At 46.1% G+C, this 15,309-nt stretch overlaps 1 protein-coding gene across 7 annotated transcripts in view; it reads right to left on the bottom strand.

Moving 5' to 3' along the window:
- Nucleotides 1–217: 217 nt before the first annotated feature.
- DRP2 (dystrophin related protein 2) overlaps nt 218–15,309 on the bottom strand; it is a 101,301-nt gene continuing 86,209 nt past the window's right edge. For 6 of the 7 annotated variants that reach the window (XM_045471566.1, XM_045471565.1, XM_045471568.1 and 3 more), the window contains 11 exons: nt 15,218–15,303; nt 13,404–13,561; nt 12,914–13,080; nt 11,153–11,264; nt 9,709–9,845; nt 9,335–9,400; nt 9,018–9,083; nt 8,050–8,193; nt 6,166–6,403; nt 4,643–4,763; nt 218–4,327 (listed from right to left, as the gene is read on the bottom strand). In XM_045471566.1, coding sequence (XP_045327522.1) covers nt 4,203–4,327; nt 4,643–4,763; nt 6,166–6,403; nt 8,050–8,193; nt 9,018–9,083; nt 9,335–9,400; nt 9,709–9,845; nt 11,153–11,264; nt 12,914–13,080; nt 13,404–13,561; nt 15,218–15,303 — 1,420 coding nt within the window. In that variant the 3' untranslated portion in view covers nt 218–4,202. The remainder of the gene's footprint in view (nt 4,328–4,642; nt 4,764–6,165; nt 6,404–8,049; nt 8,194–9,017; nt 9,084–9,334; nt 9,401–9,708; nt 9,846–11,152; nt 11,265–12,913; nt 13,081–13,403; nt 13,562–15,217; nt 15,304–15,309) is intronic. The other variant, XM_045471567.1, reaches the window with a different exon arrangement.

The raw sequence follows: 15,309 nt of genomic DNA, 5'->3' as shown, positions 1-15,309 counted from the left end.
TCGTCCCATGAGGGGATAACTGGCTAATTTGTATAGGATCTTGAGAGGTAACCAATCCAGGTAACAGTAGTGGATGGGGCTAGTGCAGGTGGGTTGGTTTTTGTTTTGTCCAGCAGGTGTTGAACTCATCTGGGAGCCCATGTTTTGCAGTATCCCTGTGGCTTCTTGGCCCACCCTCTCTTCCCACACCCAAGAGTCAGAGTATAACCAGAAGAACCAAAGTAAACAAATACAAATTTATTCTTTTCAAAGCAGAATTCAAGGGAAAGGGGAAAAGCACCACAGTGAGTGGCAAAGTTAACCAATTTGTTCCCAGCCCCACCCACTTTGTCCCATTTCTAGACCTGTGTGCCACCCTGGCCACCTCCCCCCTGCCCTGAATCCCTTCCCCAACTTCCATTCCTGAGACCAGTTGTTGCAGCCAGCAAACAGCATAGCAAGCTCCACTCTGGGACCCAATACTGCCCTGGAGACAGCAAGGACATTCAGCAGCCACCACCACCCCCCCATGCCCGCAAATGCAGCCGCTGTGGGATGAGATGGAGGCTGGGAGCTGATTCCTGGCCTTGAGCCTTTCCCTCTCCCACAGCCGTTGGTGTTAAAAGAGTAAGAAAGAGCTGAAGTATTCCTTTGTTCCCAGGGCCAGATTTTGGCACGGAGGCCCAGAGATTGAGCTGCCCAGCTGAGCAGCTCAGTCTCCACAGCCCGGGGATAGGGCCCCCCAGTTTCTCTCCCAGGACTGTTCGCCTTGAGATAGCTTACTTTCTTGGCTAGCTGTCACCTATGCAAGCGGAACTTTAATGAGATTCTTGGCCTGAAACGGTCTCAGAGGCCTCAAGTTGGCCATTGAGAATGTGTGTTCCAGGAATGTTCTAGCATGAAGCTGGACATGGAGCCCAGATTCCAAACACACACCTCAGGCAGCATGGGTATTCCTCAAAATTAACCTGGAGGGAAAACGTCTATCTCCCAGCATTGGCCTCTGCCTGACGTCAGGGTTTCTCATTACTGTGGCCTGCCAGCCCAGTTCCTGGAGTATGAGAAACTCAAACAGGTTTCTCTACAGAGAAATATTTTTAAAGTTTGGGCCTTGATAGAAATGGGCACTTGAGAGCCTTGATTTCAGCCTTGCCATTCTGGAGGGGAGGGCATGTATCCTCCTGGGTAGAGCCCTCTTTAGGGAACCATCCAACAAACAGCTTGATGTTCTGCAGCCAGTCAGCCTTTTTTAACAAGTTCCCAGTCAACATGACCCTGCCCTGCTCTCAATTTGAGCAGAGGCACCTTCATAACAGCTTTTTGGCCTCTGCCAAATCCTGTCGAGAATAAATCGCCTATCAGTCCTAACTGTTCCCTGATACTACTTGACAACAACCCCAGCAAACACTCATGTTCCTTCTCACAAGTCAGAGGCTTTCCTTAGGCTGCCTACCCAGAAAACTCCTCCTTTACCATTCCTCCAGTACAGGGCCATAAATTATGCAGCATCACACAAAAAAGATACCTCTAGGAGACATGATACATGATAGATGCTTAACAACATACAACACATCTCAGTAAATCTCACCCTAATTTGGATTCACCGTGCCCAAGGATCCATTTACCTCACTGAGGGCAAACTGCCCACACATGCTGCAGTGACTGTCACTGGACCCTTGAGTGATACACTCACCTCAGGCATTAAGGTACACACAGGACCACACACACAGTGTCAGTGACCCCATTAGTGAGAATTCAACCTGCTGCGTCGGTCCACCTACAGCACAAATCCTACATAGCAAGATCTACATCTTCTCTACTATGCCTAGTCCACCACAGTTGCCACAGGCCCTTGGCAGCCCAAGATCTCTTGGGTGAGGTGGGGGCTATGGGAAGGATTTTCTAAGACTTTCCCGGTCAAAGATTGTTTCATAACATCTGCCCTCTTAAGCCTTAGGCAGGATATGCCTCAAAGACCCTGTGCTCCCTGACCTATAGCAAATGTCTTCTCCCCCATTCCTGCCTACAAACTATGCCCCTACAAATACAGCCTCCTTCCCATGGACAGATGCCCATGCCCTGTGTTTGTTGCCCACCCACAACCTGTTCACCATACATCCAGATACCCAGGCCTCCCATTCAGAGACTTCATGGGCACTAAGGCAGATGTGGTTAGCCCTGGACCTGTGGCTTAGTGCTCCCTGGAAATTCTAGAAGGAGGTAATCCTAGGCTTCTGGATCAAAGCTGCTGCCCTCCTTCCCCTGCAGCAGATAAATCTAACCTCCCAGAAGCTCTACCCACTGGCCTACTGCTTTATTATAACAGAGCACCCCAACTATCTCACACCCTCCTGACCTTGGTGGCAACTGCTGCTTTCTTTCAGTCCCTGAGCCAGACTTATGACCTGGAAGGAGCTGGAGGGTATTCTCTGCGTCAAAGCCTGGCAAAGGTCAATAAAGGCCCATCTGTTCCTTCTTGTTTGCATGCGATGAGTAGGACTCACATTTGCTCTATTTTGGCACCTGAACCATTGTTTAGGGGAGCCCAGGAAAATTCATCCAAGGCCCAGGTGTCAAGGGAACGAAATTTTGAATGAGTGAAGAGAACAGAGTGACTCTTCCCGTTAGATTCCACTGTGGCCACAGGCTTCTGTTGGCTTTGATCTTAAGGATAGCTTACCCCAGACATGAATGGAGAGACATCCTAGGGGGGGCAGACAGGATGCATCTATCAGTCCAACCAGAGGCTGGGGCTAACAAAGAGCAAGGCAGAACATTAATATTTTGAGAGGTATTAGAGTTTAATGTGTGAGCAAGGCCAGGGGAGTACTGATGTACAGTAGGTATGCAGGATAGATATGTATATAAACTTAGGCAAATTAAGTCAATTGCGGGGCTCTAGGTTATAAAGCTTCTTTTGATAGAAAACTGCCTAAGTGGGCTTTGACTGTTCAAATTTTCCAAGCCCATTACCCCTCCCCCCAACCCCGCTATCTACTTCGAACAGTTTCTGGATAAAAGGATTATGGTATATGTAGCCTAGGAAGAGTTAGTTTCCTTTGAGGATTGGATTCACCTTCCAGAGTTAGAAAGAACAGTTTTATGCAAAGGAAGGCCTTGCTGTTGTCTGGGTGGAACGTGGCCAGCTTCCTGATGTGTGGCCAGTGGCTCCTAGGAAGAGGCCACTATTTAAGGTTGCCACTTGCATCTGCCTTATGATTAGCTAGGGACAGTGAGCCACTTCATCTGATTCAGCCTAAAAGAAAGAAGGGTCACAGCCTGCAAGAGTGTTGGGCAGTCACACTCCTCCAGGCTGGTGAGTGGCTTCCCCTTCCTCACCCAAGTAGAGCAAGACTTGCTTGCTGAGCAAGCTGCTGCCTCTACCCCAGGGCTCTGAGGGCAGACCCAGAAGAGCCAAGGGTGGCTTCAGCTGGTTCCTAGAGCAACTCAGCTGGTGTCTCAGGATGCTGAAGCCTTCAGGAAAGAGGATGATTGGGGAAAAAACCAAAGCCCTAAGTATTTCTTTAATGCTTCCAAATGTAAAGTGTAAGTAGGAATCAGAACGAATTGTTCCCCCTCATTGAGGAAAGCCTGCCAGGGCCTGAGGCAGAAGGAACTGCAGATATTCAAGGGGGAAACAACATCTAGGTAGCATCAGGATGACTAGAGATATGCCGTCAAACTATAGTATGCCACATGCTGCCCAGACATTTTCAGGGGCACTTTTTTGGGGATAGGGGGAAGTCTCAGAGATACTCTTTTGCCTCCCTGAGCTGGGCCAGAGTGTAGGACTAATTCCTGTGGGTTCATAATGCTGGAACCCTGGAGTCATTGGGTTTCCTTATCTCCATAATTCCATGGAGAAGGGAAAGGGGCTGATGGGCACTGCTTAGCTCTGTAAGGCAGCTTCTCTGTCCCCATCTGAATGGCTTCCAAGTGGCATCTGCCTGGACCGCAACAGAGACATACTTAAGGGACTGATCTCAAACTTGTGGATTAAAGGGCACATTTCTATAATTGGAGGAATCATGCGTCTTCCTCCCCCAGTCCTCACACATCCACTTCACATACTAGTGGGTCCCTGCTGCTGCCCAGAGCCCAAATAACTCTGGCTGAGGAATGTGGGCCTGGTAGGGACTGGAAATGTTGGGTGAAGGCTGAAGGAAGACTTTGACCAGAAAGAACCAGAAGACTGTGGATTATAGGATGGGGAACTGGCTCCATCAAGAGGCCAGCAGGGTGTTGGCAGTCACATCAGAGCTTCGCACACTGGGGAAGGCATGGCGGAGCTTCTCCATGATGTCTTCTAAGCACAGGCTGACATCTTGGCTCTTTGACCCCACATCATCTATGTTGGAAAAGAAAGATTTGGGAAGAGAACTAGAGACTCCTTGATGAGGACAAGGGGCTGAGGTGAGATGCGGCCAGCTGAAGGACAAACCTACAGCATTTGTGTTGTTCCAGCACAATGCCTAGTACATAGAAGGTGCTCAATATACATGTGTAGAATAAGCAAACAAATGAATCCATCAATAAGCCCATCATCCCCGAAGCTAAGCTCAAAGCCATGAGGAGAAACCAGTCCCAGCCCTAGCAGAGCCTTGGGAAGATCTGGGCCAGGATGAAGCCATAGAAGGGGCTGGGAGGAGCCGGAGGAACTTACCTGCTGCCTCAGTATCTGGAGTAGTCTGTCCCTTCTCCTGGGGGTGACTGTCTTCTGACTGCTGTGGAGAGGAAGCTAGGGACGAGCCTGCAGAGCCATTGCCATCTGGTTCGGTGGGTGGCTAGCAAGAGGTAAGGCATGACTTAAATGGCTTTGTTTTCCTGACCTTACTTTAACAGACTCCTGAGCTTAGAAGGGAGACCTCATGCCCATCTCTTTGCCCTTGGACTTTAAGAATTTTTGGTAGTGCCCCAAACAGTGGCTCTTCCTTTTAAGAAACTTCTTAGAATAGTTACCAGTTACCTTCTTCCTTCGACAACATGTGTCAAAGGTTCCCAGTTTGTATAAGGATGGCATTGCACCTAAAGGTCTCTTGCTGTCATCTTGGCTATAATTAAGCTATTTAAAACCTAGTTCTCTCTGAAAATATAGAGTTGTACACCCGATCCTCTGTTTGTGATATAATATCATATGTTAAGACCTCCAGGAATTCATCTAGAGGCTATCCCTTGGAGGATCTGGGGAAGAAGCATGGGGTGGTATTGGTACATAGAGTGACAATACAGTTTACCCTTGAACAATGTAGGGGTTACGGGCACCAAACCCCCCTGTGTGCAGTTAAAAATCCATATATAACTTTGGATTCTCTCTAAAACCTAACTCCTAATAGCCTACTGCTAACCAGAAGACTTACTGATAACATAGTGAACTGTTATATATATGTATTATATATTATATTCTCACAATAAAGTCAGCTAAAGAAAATAAAAATGTTATTAAGAAAGTCATAAGAAAAAAAAGAAAGTCATAAGGAAGGGAGCATACACTTACTGTACTGTAAAAAAAATCCACGTATAAGTGGACCCACATAGCTCAAACCTGTGTTGTTTAAAGGTCAGCTGTGACAAGTAACATTTACAAAGTATTTACTATTCCTGGCATCGTGCTAAATTCTTTAAATTCACTGTCTCATTACATGCTCACAATTCCATGAAGTTGATATATTATTATCCCTGTTTTACAGATGAGGGAACTGGGGATAAGTGAGGGTAAGTCACTCTTAACACCTGACAGGCAATGATTGGCAGAGTCACATTCAAACCCCGGGCTGTCTGACTCCATAGCTTCACTATATCACATATACTACTTCTCAAAGAGGAAAGGGACAAACATTAACAAAGAGCTCCCTTCCCAGAAAAACTTTTTCTTGGCCGTTCAAACCTGCTTCTTTCTAGAAAACATCATAGTAGCAAAATCAAGGTTTCAGATGATTCTTTGAACTTTGTTCTTTCAATACCAGATTCAAATGTGTCATTGGAGAAGTGAGCACCCAGAATTGGCCAAGCAATGAGACATACCAGCCCCTTCCTTCCTCCACCTTCCCTAATTGTCAGCCCAGTTCTCTTTAGAAAGTCATCCAACAGCCACTGCCAAGGAGCTCTTTCTTTCCACCCCTTTGCTGTGCTCTCCACCTCTCTTCCCCTCGGGGGCTGCTCTGGTCCTTTCCCAGGCTTCAGCCTCACCTGCAGGAGCAGATCCCTTAAGCGCTGCAGCTGAGACTCTAGTTGCTTGTTGTGGTCCTCAAGGATCTGCATGCGTGTCTCCAGGCGGCTCTTGTGCTGCCGAAGGATCCGGGCCTCAGCCAGAAGCTCCTCATTGTGGTGGTCCTGTGCTACCTCGGCAGAGCCCTCAGCCAGGGTGGGGGCCTCGGCAGCCTCCTCATGCTGCCACTTCAGGCGCCTCAGCTCTCCCTGGAGAATCCTGCCAAGGACAGAGGAGTTAAGACCTATGGCCCTAACAAAGTATTGACTGTCCAGGTCCCAGATGTCTGCTCATACCTCAGTGTGAGCAACCCCTTTGCTCTCTCACCCCCACCCCCACCCTAGCTGTGTTCTTGGTTGAACAGCCATATCCATTTCTTCTCCAGCACATATGTCATTTACTCTGCCATCCTTGGGCCTTGGAGCAGAGGGAGCTGACATTTCATATAACAAATGTCTTAGGGCTTTGATGTGCTGTTTCAGGGATTAATTCTGACCTTAAAATCAGACAGAAACACAGTCTGCAAATAAATGAGGCATTAGGGCCACTGACTCACCTACTCCATTTGTAGATTTTTAGATTCCAGTGGAAGATGTAAACAAAAGACCACCCATCTTGCCTCTTTTCTCCACTACCCGCCTTTTTGGCCCACTTTGAACACCCATGTTGAGTCATCAAGAAACAGGTTACAAAGAGATGGTCTGCTTTAGGGGACATTACTTTTGCAACAGAACCATTCCCTCACCAATGTTTTCCAGGGCCAGGCCACTGCTGATCTAATACAGTGCTTCTCAAACTATCTGTAACAAAATCCTGGGGCGGGGGTGGGGGGTGGTTTTCAAGTCACTGTGAACCAATGAGTGGTCCAAATGCGTATGGCTAGTACATAGCTTATGCCACACATGACATGCCACACAAGTTCAACAACACTCAAATGGGTCTATACCTTATTCAATGAAAAGTCCACTAATTATGTGCTTGGATGACATGGCAGTGTCAAATTGCTATACAAGTTTCTAAAAGCTTATTCTCTACTTATCTTGTCTTGAACCAATAATGAAGATTTGGCAGACCAGTCCTGTTCTGAGGACTTGCCACTCCAAGTAGTCTGTGAGCCAGCAGCATGGGCATTCGCCCCTCCCTGGGAACTGGTTAAAAATGTAGAACTCTGGCCCCACCCCAGACCTGTGAATTAAAATCTGCATTTTACCCAATTCCCCAAGTGACTTGTATGCACACTAATGTTTGAGAAACACTGTTCTGAGGAATTCTTTGGGTTCTACTGAGTTCCCCCAAAGTGGCTTGGACCCTCCTCAGACCCCTACTGCCACCCGTACTTTATGGACATCAGTGTCATCCTTGTAATCTTCACCTTCCCTCTGCCAGTCTTCAAACACTACATGCAGTGCCACTCTCCTCTTGTTTTATTACTTTCAGTAAGTGATAAGTACCTCTTTCCATTTCTAACACTGAAGATTCCTTGAGGGCAGAGACATGAATACTGTCTTCTGTAATTCTCTGTGTTTGCATTCTCTCTGCTTGCATCTACTGGGTACTTGAAAATATTTGGGTTGAGTTCAAAGGATTCAATTAATTATTATAATAGCTAGCGTTTACTGAACCTTATGATAATCCAGGTACTGGCTAACACATTTATATGCCTGATTTCCTTTGAAATTCTACAAGTGACCCTAGGAGGTAGATACTATTATCATCATCCCTATTTTATAGATGAAGAAATGGAGGATCACAGAATATAAGTAACTCGTTTAAGGCCACATAGCTAGGATGTGGAAGCATCAAGACTCAAATTCAAGCTGTTTGACTCTCAAACCCACACAGATCTGTGCCATCACCATACCCACCGGTTCTCATCCTCTAAGTGTGCCAGGATCTTCTCTAGCTCCCCCTTGCTTTCTGTGGCCATGCTGCATGGAGCCTGCTGTCCAAAGGCTGTCTCCCGGTCTGTAATGGGGCTGGAGTGCCGCAGCAGGTACTGGTCCTCATCTCTGCATGGGTGTGGGGAGAGGAAAAGGAGGTGGCCAGGCATTGAACCAAGAAACATCACAGGGCATGAGTTCTCAGCTTCCAGCTCAGGCCTCAGGATACATATGCTGGAAGATTCACTTCTAAGTCACATAGAAAGGGAAAGGCTATATATTCAGGTTTAAGAGGGATGAAAAAATAAGATGGCAGAGGTCATGGTTGAGGGTATAAGAGAGAGGGTTTTCAGGATTCTGGGGCTTCTGGGTTCTACCTAAAGCTCCCTGGGAAACAATGAGCCAATCATTTCCCATTCTGTGCTGTTCCCTGACCGTATCCTCCTTTGCTTCCTCACCCACCCAGGGGCTCACTGCCTAAGTCCCAATCAGGGCCAGCAGCTTCTAAGCCTCCTGAACATGCCAGGAATCTCCCTAGGAATAAAGGGCCCCTTCTCTGACCTATAGCACCAGGGAATCTCTCAAGTCACACTTCAGTTAAGTCCCTGATGTCTCCCCAGGATGTGGCACTAGATGGGGCTTTGGCATCTTGAGCATAGGATAATGATTCATTTCTGCAACTTTAAATGAGGGCATATTCTTCTTCCTTCAAAACTAGGCATAGAAAGATGGGAGCTTACAAGAGGAAGGGACCTGGGCAGATGGCAAATCCATCAATAGAGAGCTTCTATTACCAAATACTGTGCCCAGAAAGCAGCTTTCCTTCCTTGGGGCTTCTAGGACCCTAGCCACCCTACTCCCCCCACCATCTTGAGGATATATCCTTCCCAAATTGTGGCAGGGGGATCCCAAAGAAAATTATTCCTGGAAAATAAGCAGCTGTGAAAACTTACATGCTGTCATCCGGGGACAGGCTGTCATTAAAGAAGGAACAATTTTGACTTTCCATCTCAGCAAGCCTGGGAAGAAAGAGCAGGAACAGAAGGGAAAGCAGGATGTGGGGCCTGTTTTCATCTCAAGACTCTAATCCCACAGTGGGATCATTAGCTTTGATGGCTGCCCCAACTGCCCTTAAGTGTTGGGCGTCATTGGCTGCCACATACCCCACTATGCACGTCCCTCTGGTCTTGACTCCATTCTCTTTGCCCTGACTGAAAACCCCATCCCCCTTAGACTCTTGAAAATCTCCCTCCTCCAAACCCAGTGGTACCTGCTGGCAAAATGCTCAATGCGGGAGTGTGTGTCAGCGTGTGGCAACATCGGGGAAGAAGCCAGCCTAGAAGAAAGCAGCAGACTCAGGCAGCCAAAGAATGGGTAGCTGAGCAGTCTGTTACCTTACAACAACCCTCCCCACCCCCTACCACCAAATTAGGGAGATGGGAAAGAGTTGATAGGAACAGGATACAGAGACTGGATTCTAATCTATTTCTCAGGCCAGATTCCTGTCAGGCACAAGCTGAACTTCCTTGTTACTAGTCAGGTTTGCCTTGGAACATTCCTCTAGCCCATGTGGGACTCAGCCCCTACACAGCACATCCCCAGCTCAGCAAGGCCTGCAGCCTGTGCCCACCCACTGGTACTCACGTCTCACTGTAGTCAGCCTCCAGCACTGATTGCACAGGCAGATAACCTCGCTGAGGGTGTTTGCTGAAATAATGCTTTGAGCGGAATTTGTTCTTTAAAGTTGTGGCAAAGTCCCTCATGTTCTCACTGGATGTGGTCTAGGGGGAGACAGGGCAGAGGGACTCACCCTAATGGCTTTGAAGGTGCTCCCCTAGAGCAGGGAACATGACTGGTAATCTAATCTTAGCCCCACTCCCAGAAAAATGTCGAGAAGGGTACAGTGCGAAACTGTGAACACTGGTTGCCTCTGGGAAGTTGGACTGGAGAAGTGGGAGCAAGGCTGAGGAGAGAGGGGGACTTTTATATTTTATACACCTCTATATTATTGGACTCTTTTACAGTAAGTATATATTTGTTAATGCAGGAGGTACAGCATTCTCAGTCTCTCATCTCCAGCCAGTTTTCCATGCATGATTTTTATAATGTTTATTTTCTTTTTTTTTGAGGGTATTTTTATTTTTTTAATGTTTATTTATTTTTAAAAGAGCATAAGCGGAGAAGGGGCAGAGAGAGACGGAGACACAGAATCCAAAGCAGGCTCCAGGCTCTGAGCTGTCAGCACAGAGCCTGACTTAGGGTGCAAACCTATAATGTTTATTTTCAAGTGATAATAAAATAAAAATAAAGGGCAAGCTCCCCGCTCCCACTGAGTCACACATGTTTCTGTGCCAACAGAATATGGAGAAAAGATGGTGATTTACAGGGATGGATTCTGGGGAAACAGGTTGAAAACTGGGGTGGTAGGGTGGGAGAAAGCAGTGGGGGGAGATGGCAATATACTTGGGACTTCAGGAGTATCCATGGGGCAGAAAGGAATAAAGGAGTTTGGGGAGTAGAGTTAGCTCAGGGAGCTAAGCATGGAGCTGTGCGTCCTGAATACAGCACAGGAGAAATTCTATGAGTGGAGTTCAGGAATGCTGACCCACCTGGACTCAGGTGGCAATGAAGGGCACAGTTTCCAATGAAAACCAAGTGGAATCTGGGGACCCAGGTAAAGAACATACCCTTTCTAACCTCCAAGAGACTGAGTAATTTGAGCACAAACCTTGGTATTGACTAGAAGGTATGGAAGAAATGACAAAGTAGCAGGTAAAGAGTAGGTGACAGAGCAATTCAGGAAATTACGTAGGAAAAATTAAAGTAAGCAATGGAAGTCTAGTTGCCGGGAACTTCCTTTCTCTCTATTTTTTCCTGAAACTTTTCCCTGAAGGAAAATAGTGAATGCCTTTTTTTTTTTTTTTTTTTTTTTTTTGAGAAAGAGAGAGACAGAGACAGAGACAGAGAAACAGAGAGAGTGCAACTGGGTGAGGGGCAGAATATAGTTAGTCCATGCTTGGCAAAGTGGATCAAGGGCCTAGAACCTGAGAACTGCTTCCCCCTCCTGCCCGGCCCGGAGGCTCCATACCGGGGTGTAATACTCCATGATGGGGTAGTGCAGCTTGTTGCCTTTGCTGGCCCTGCCTGTCAAGAAGCAGGTCTGGCAGATGTCCACGTTAAATTCTTTCAGACTCCGGTACCTTGGAGAGATGAGAGGTGATAGGACAGAGGATCCAATGTACCATAGTGACCTCCTCATTTCCCTAACATCCAAATATATACACACACATTAGAAGGGGGCGGGACATGGAGTCATAATGCACTCAACCTCCTATACATAACAGTGGCTTCATCCTCACTAGATAACTAACCTTAGTCTAAAGACCACAAACCTCCATGAAATTACATGCTCAGACTCCTAGGAAGTGTGGGGAATAGCATTTCCTCACCATCTTTTTTAAAAGGGTTCAAGTGGGAAGGGGTAAAGAGCTCATGATGTCAAATAGCTTTCTTTTTTTTTTAATATAATTTGTTGTCAAATTGGTTTCCATACAACACTCAGTGCTCATCCCAACAAGTGCCCTCCTCTATGCCCATTTCCCCTCTCCCCCACCCCCTATCAACCCTCAAACAGCTTTCTAAACAAAAATAGCCCCAAAGGGTTCAGTCTAACAGGTACCACTGCCTACGTTGGAGAACTTACACTTCCAATACAAAGGCCATTTATTCTACCAGCCTTGGGCAAGTCGGCTAAGTTATTTCCAAAACTTGTTTATAAAAATAACTCTATTATTACTAAATATTGACTAGCCCATAAGATCCAGGTCCAAAACCTGGCTGAACTCCCCAGACCAGACCTAGTAGTGCACAATGGTGAAATGCCTGGACTTAAAGAAGTCAAGAGGATCCAACGTCTATTCCTGGATCTATACTAACCAACGGTGAAACTGGGCAAGTCACATTCCACGTCTGTGCCTCATTTGCTTACAAAAGCAGGGCAGTTGTAAAGAGAGTGCCTTAAGGCTTTAAAAAGTTTTAAAATTGAGCATTTTATGATGAAAGCCTGGAGAATGTAACCAGGGAAACTTCAAATGTATTGCAATAAGGCCTTCTTTCTTAAGCTTGGTGGTGGATGTTAAAAATTTCAGGGATTTTCCAAGCCAGTTGTTAAATACAACCATTATAAAAAATTACTAAACTCACAATTAAGTAAATGATATTAAAAACAAAGGTAACACATACCCAGAACCCATCACCTCCTAATTATTTTCCTATTATCTATGCACTTGAGGTTGTTTAAATCTATCATCTCTGCTATAAATAGTGTACAACCATGCATCTCTTCTCAACCTCTTGTGGGTACCTGGACATCAGCCACAGTGGGAGTATTTACATCATGGAAATTAGCAAATACTACACATTAGGTTTTGTTTTTTGTTTATTTGCTTTGCTTTCTGGGGAGTCAGTTGTGAACCATTTGCCAGCATACCATTTGGTACACAGGTGATCTTATATTTCTACTTAATATTCCCTGGGAGACAATGAACAAACTACTTCCCTTTCTGTGCTGTTTCGCCATCCCACCCCCTACTTTTCTATACATTTTTTTTTGTCAGTCTGGAATACTTCATAATATAAACTAAAAGAAAAGAAAATATTTCATCATTTCTGATTTTCTAAAAAGTTAAACATTCAGTAGTAGAAAGGATTGCAACAACATATAACAGCGTACCATAGATTAGCTGTAATTATATAATTATGGAATATGTACATTGTTTCATAATATATGATTTTATATGTAACATGGCCTATTTAACATTATCATTCTAGCAGGTATTGCTTTCCTTACCTGAAGCCCTTGATGGGGCACTGCCTACAGATAGAGCACTTGGTCTGATGCTTCACTTGCTCAGCAATGGTGACCCGATGCAGGACAGCCAACCACACCATGGATTGGGGCTCCAAGTTGACCCACTCAAGGAACTGTGAAGCTTCAATGACTGGCTTCCCAGTGCTCTAGAGAAACAAGAAGCCCAATGGCAATGAGTGGGGCCCAAAGTGTTCCTAGAATGGTACCCCTCACAGGGACAGGAGAACCAGCAAGGCCTGGGTTGGCCTATGGCCTATTCTACAGAGGTGTCCACCTACTGCCCTGTCCTAGTTGAGCTGGCACTCTCCCCAGTAGGACTCTGGACTTAAAAGCCCAGAGAACCCTCTATTTTGTTGTTCTGAAGAAACTCCTTTACATCTGAGTAGTTCAGATTGAAAGCCTCACTCATAGTTCTCCCTCCCTTCCTCCCACCTTCCCTCTCATCATCCCTACCCAGTCCCATACTCACAAAACGGAAGCAACTACGGACACTGGGCTCCACGTTGCTGCCCCCAAAGGCTGCCACTTCCCCCAGCTGACGGGGCACCTGAATAGCCTCATGAAGCAGGACACCGAGGTGGCGCTGGTCACACTGGCTGCCTGAATTGGCTACTTGGCTGAAGAGGTCTGCTGGCCCCACCATAAGTCATGGCCAACCCCGATGCAGGAATGCCAGAGAATGGTGTGAGGAAAAGGAGAAGAAAAGGAAGACAAGGAAAGAGTACATAGACTTAGCTAATGACTTTTGAAACTGGAATACCTAAAGATCTATCCCTGATCTTCTAGAAGCCCATGATTTATAAAAAGAGCAATCTCTGTGTTCAGAGAGAAAAAGCAAGACAGACACAAAGAGAGAGAGAGCATCAGAGGGAGAGAGAGAGAGAGGGAGAGATGAAGACAGAGAGCGGGCTGCATGTCAGACCAGTGCCAGACACAGATATGGCACTGCTGGGAAAACAGATTCTCAAGAAGCAAGATGAAGGGGTGTGGAGTTTAGGTGTGCCTGATCATGAGTCCCCTCCTGTTCACATAGCTCATGTCATCTGACACTACAGTAAACTCTCAACTCTCCACACAAATGGAAACAAACACTGACATGGATCATCCACAAATAGGAGATGATCACCTAATTGACTATGGTCTAATAGAACATAGTCTAATGTGTGCAATAGACTATGGTACTTATATTCGAACATGGGCTATATCTGCCCTGTGAGAACTACCCCCATGCTACCGCAATCTTAGCAAAGCTCCTTCAGCGGTTCTTGTCTGTCTCATACATCACCAATGGCTTAGAAAATACTCAGAAGTGGAAGGCATATGGCCTGGATTTTAGTTCTGGGCCCATTACTGTCTAGCTTGTAAGACCTTGGATAAGTCATGAACCTCTCTATGCTGCAGTTTCCTCACTTGAAAATTGAGAAGAAATAATTAGTATCCATTCCTTCTCAAAGGAATATTGGGAGAAATAAATAATATCATTGCTATGAACATGCTTTGCTATGTCTCCTTCCCTTTAAAGTTTTCCCAGGCCACTGTCATCCATCTTCTGTGATCTGATATAGCACATATCCTTTGCCATTCAGATTATTCTAATTAACACTTTCAAAAATGCTTTCTGTGTACTTCTATCTCCTCCTCTGGACTGTCAACAACCTAAGGCAGGGACCATGTCTGATTGGACCTTGTACTCACCACATTTAGCACAACGGTCAACACACATTAAGCACTTGACAACTAACACTGCTGCTGCAGAAGAGTACAAAAAGCCATACAGAAGATGGAGGATGGAGGGGAAAGCAAAGGTAGTATAAACCAGAGAGGTTAAAAACTACAGAAATGCATACTATTCACCTACCAGATACTGGGGATTTTTGTGCCCTGCCCATGTAATCACATGGGACATCTCTAGTAGAATGTATGACATGGCTTGAGATTCAGACTAGGGGAGGGCTGAGCCTGATAGGCCACAGGAAAATAGCACTAGGAAGTCAGGCCCTTGGATACCCCAGGAAGCCAACTCAGAGCTTAGTCAACTAATTATATTAGGTCAGAAGAAGTCAAAATCCTTGGGGTAACACTGGAAATAATAACAGGTCTTAGACCCATCTTAGCCTTTGACTGTTGTGGGTTTTTGCATTAGCCTGGACCACTGTTAGAATGTAGCCTGAGTAGTGCTCTGCTGAGTCATAAGACCTACCTTCTGCTTATTTTCACCCTTCCTCCTCCTATCACGCCTCTCCCTCCACCCAACTCCACTTCAGACTTTGGAGTTGTACTCACATTGCAATTTTTCCTTTACTTCAGTGCCACACAGGCATGCAATGCCGGTCTTAAAGGACAACGCCCGCATCTTTCCACTGCGACCACTAGGT

The sequence above is a fragment of the Leopardus geoffroyi genome, chromosome X (assembly GCF_018350155.1).
Source record: "Leopardus geoffroyi isolate Oge1 chromosome X, O.geoffroyi_Oge1_pat1.0, whole genome shotgun sequence".
NCBI classification, from domain to species: domain Eukaryota; kingdom Metazoa; phylum Chordata; class Mammalia; order Carnivora; family Felidae; genus Leopardus; species Leopardus geoffroyi.
This window is presented reverse-complemented; position numbering and strand designations above follow the sequence as displayed.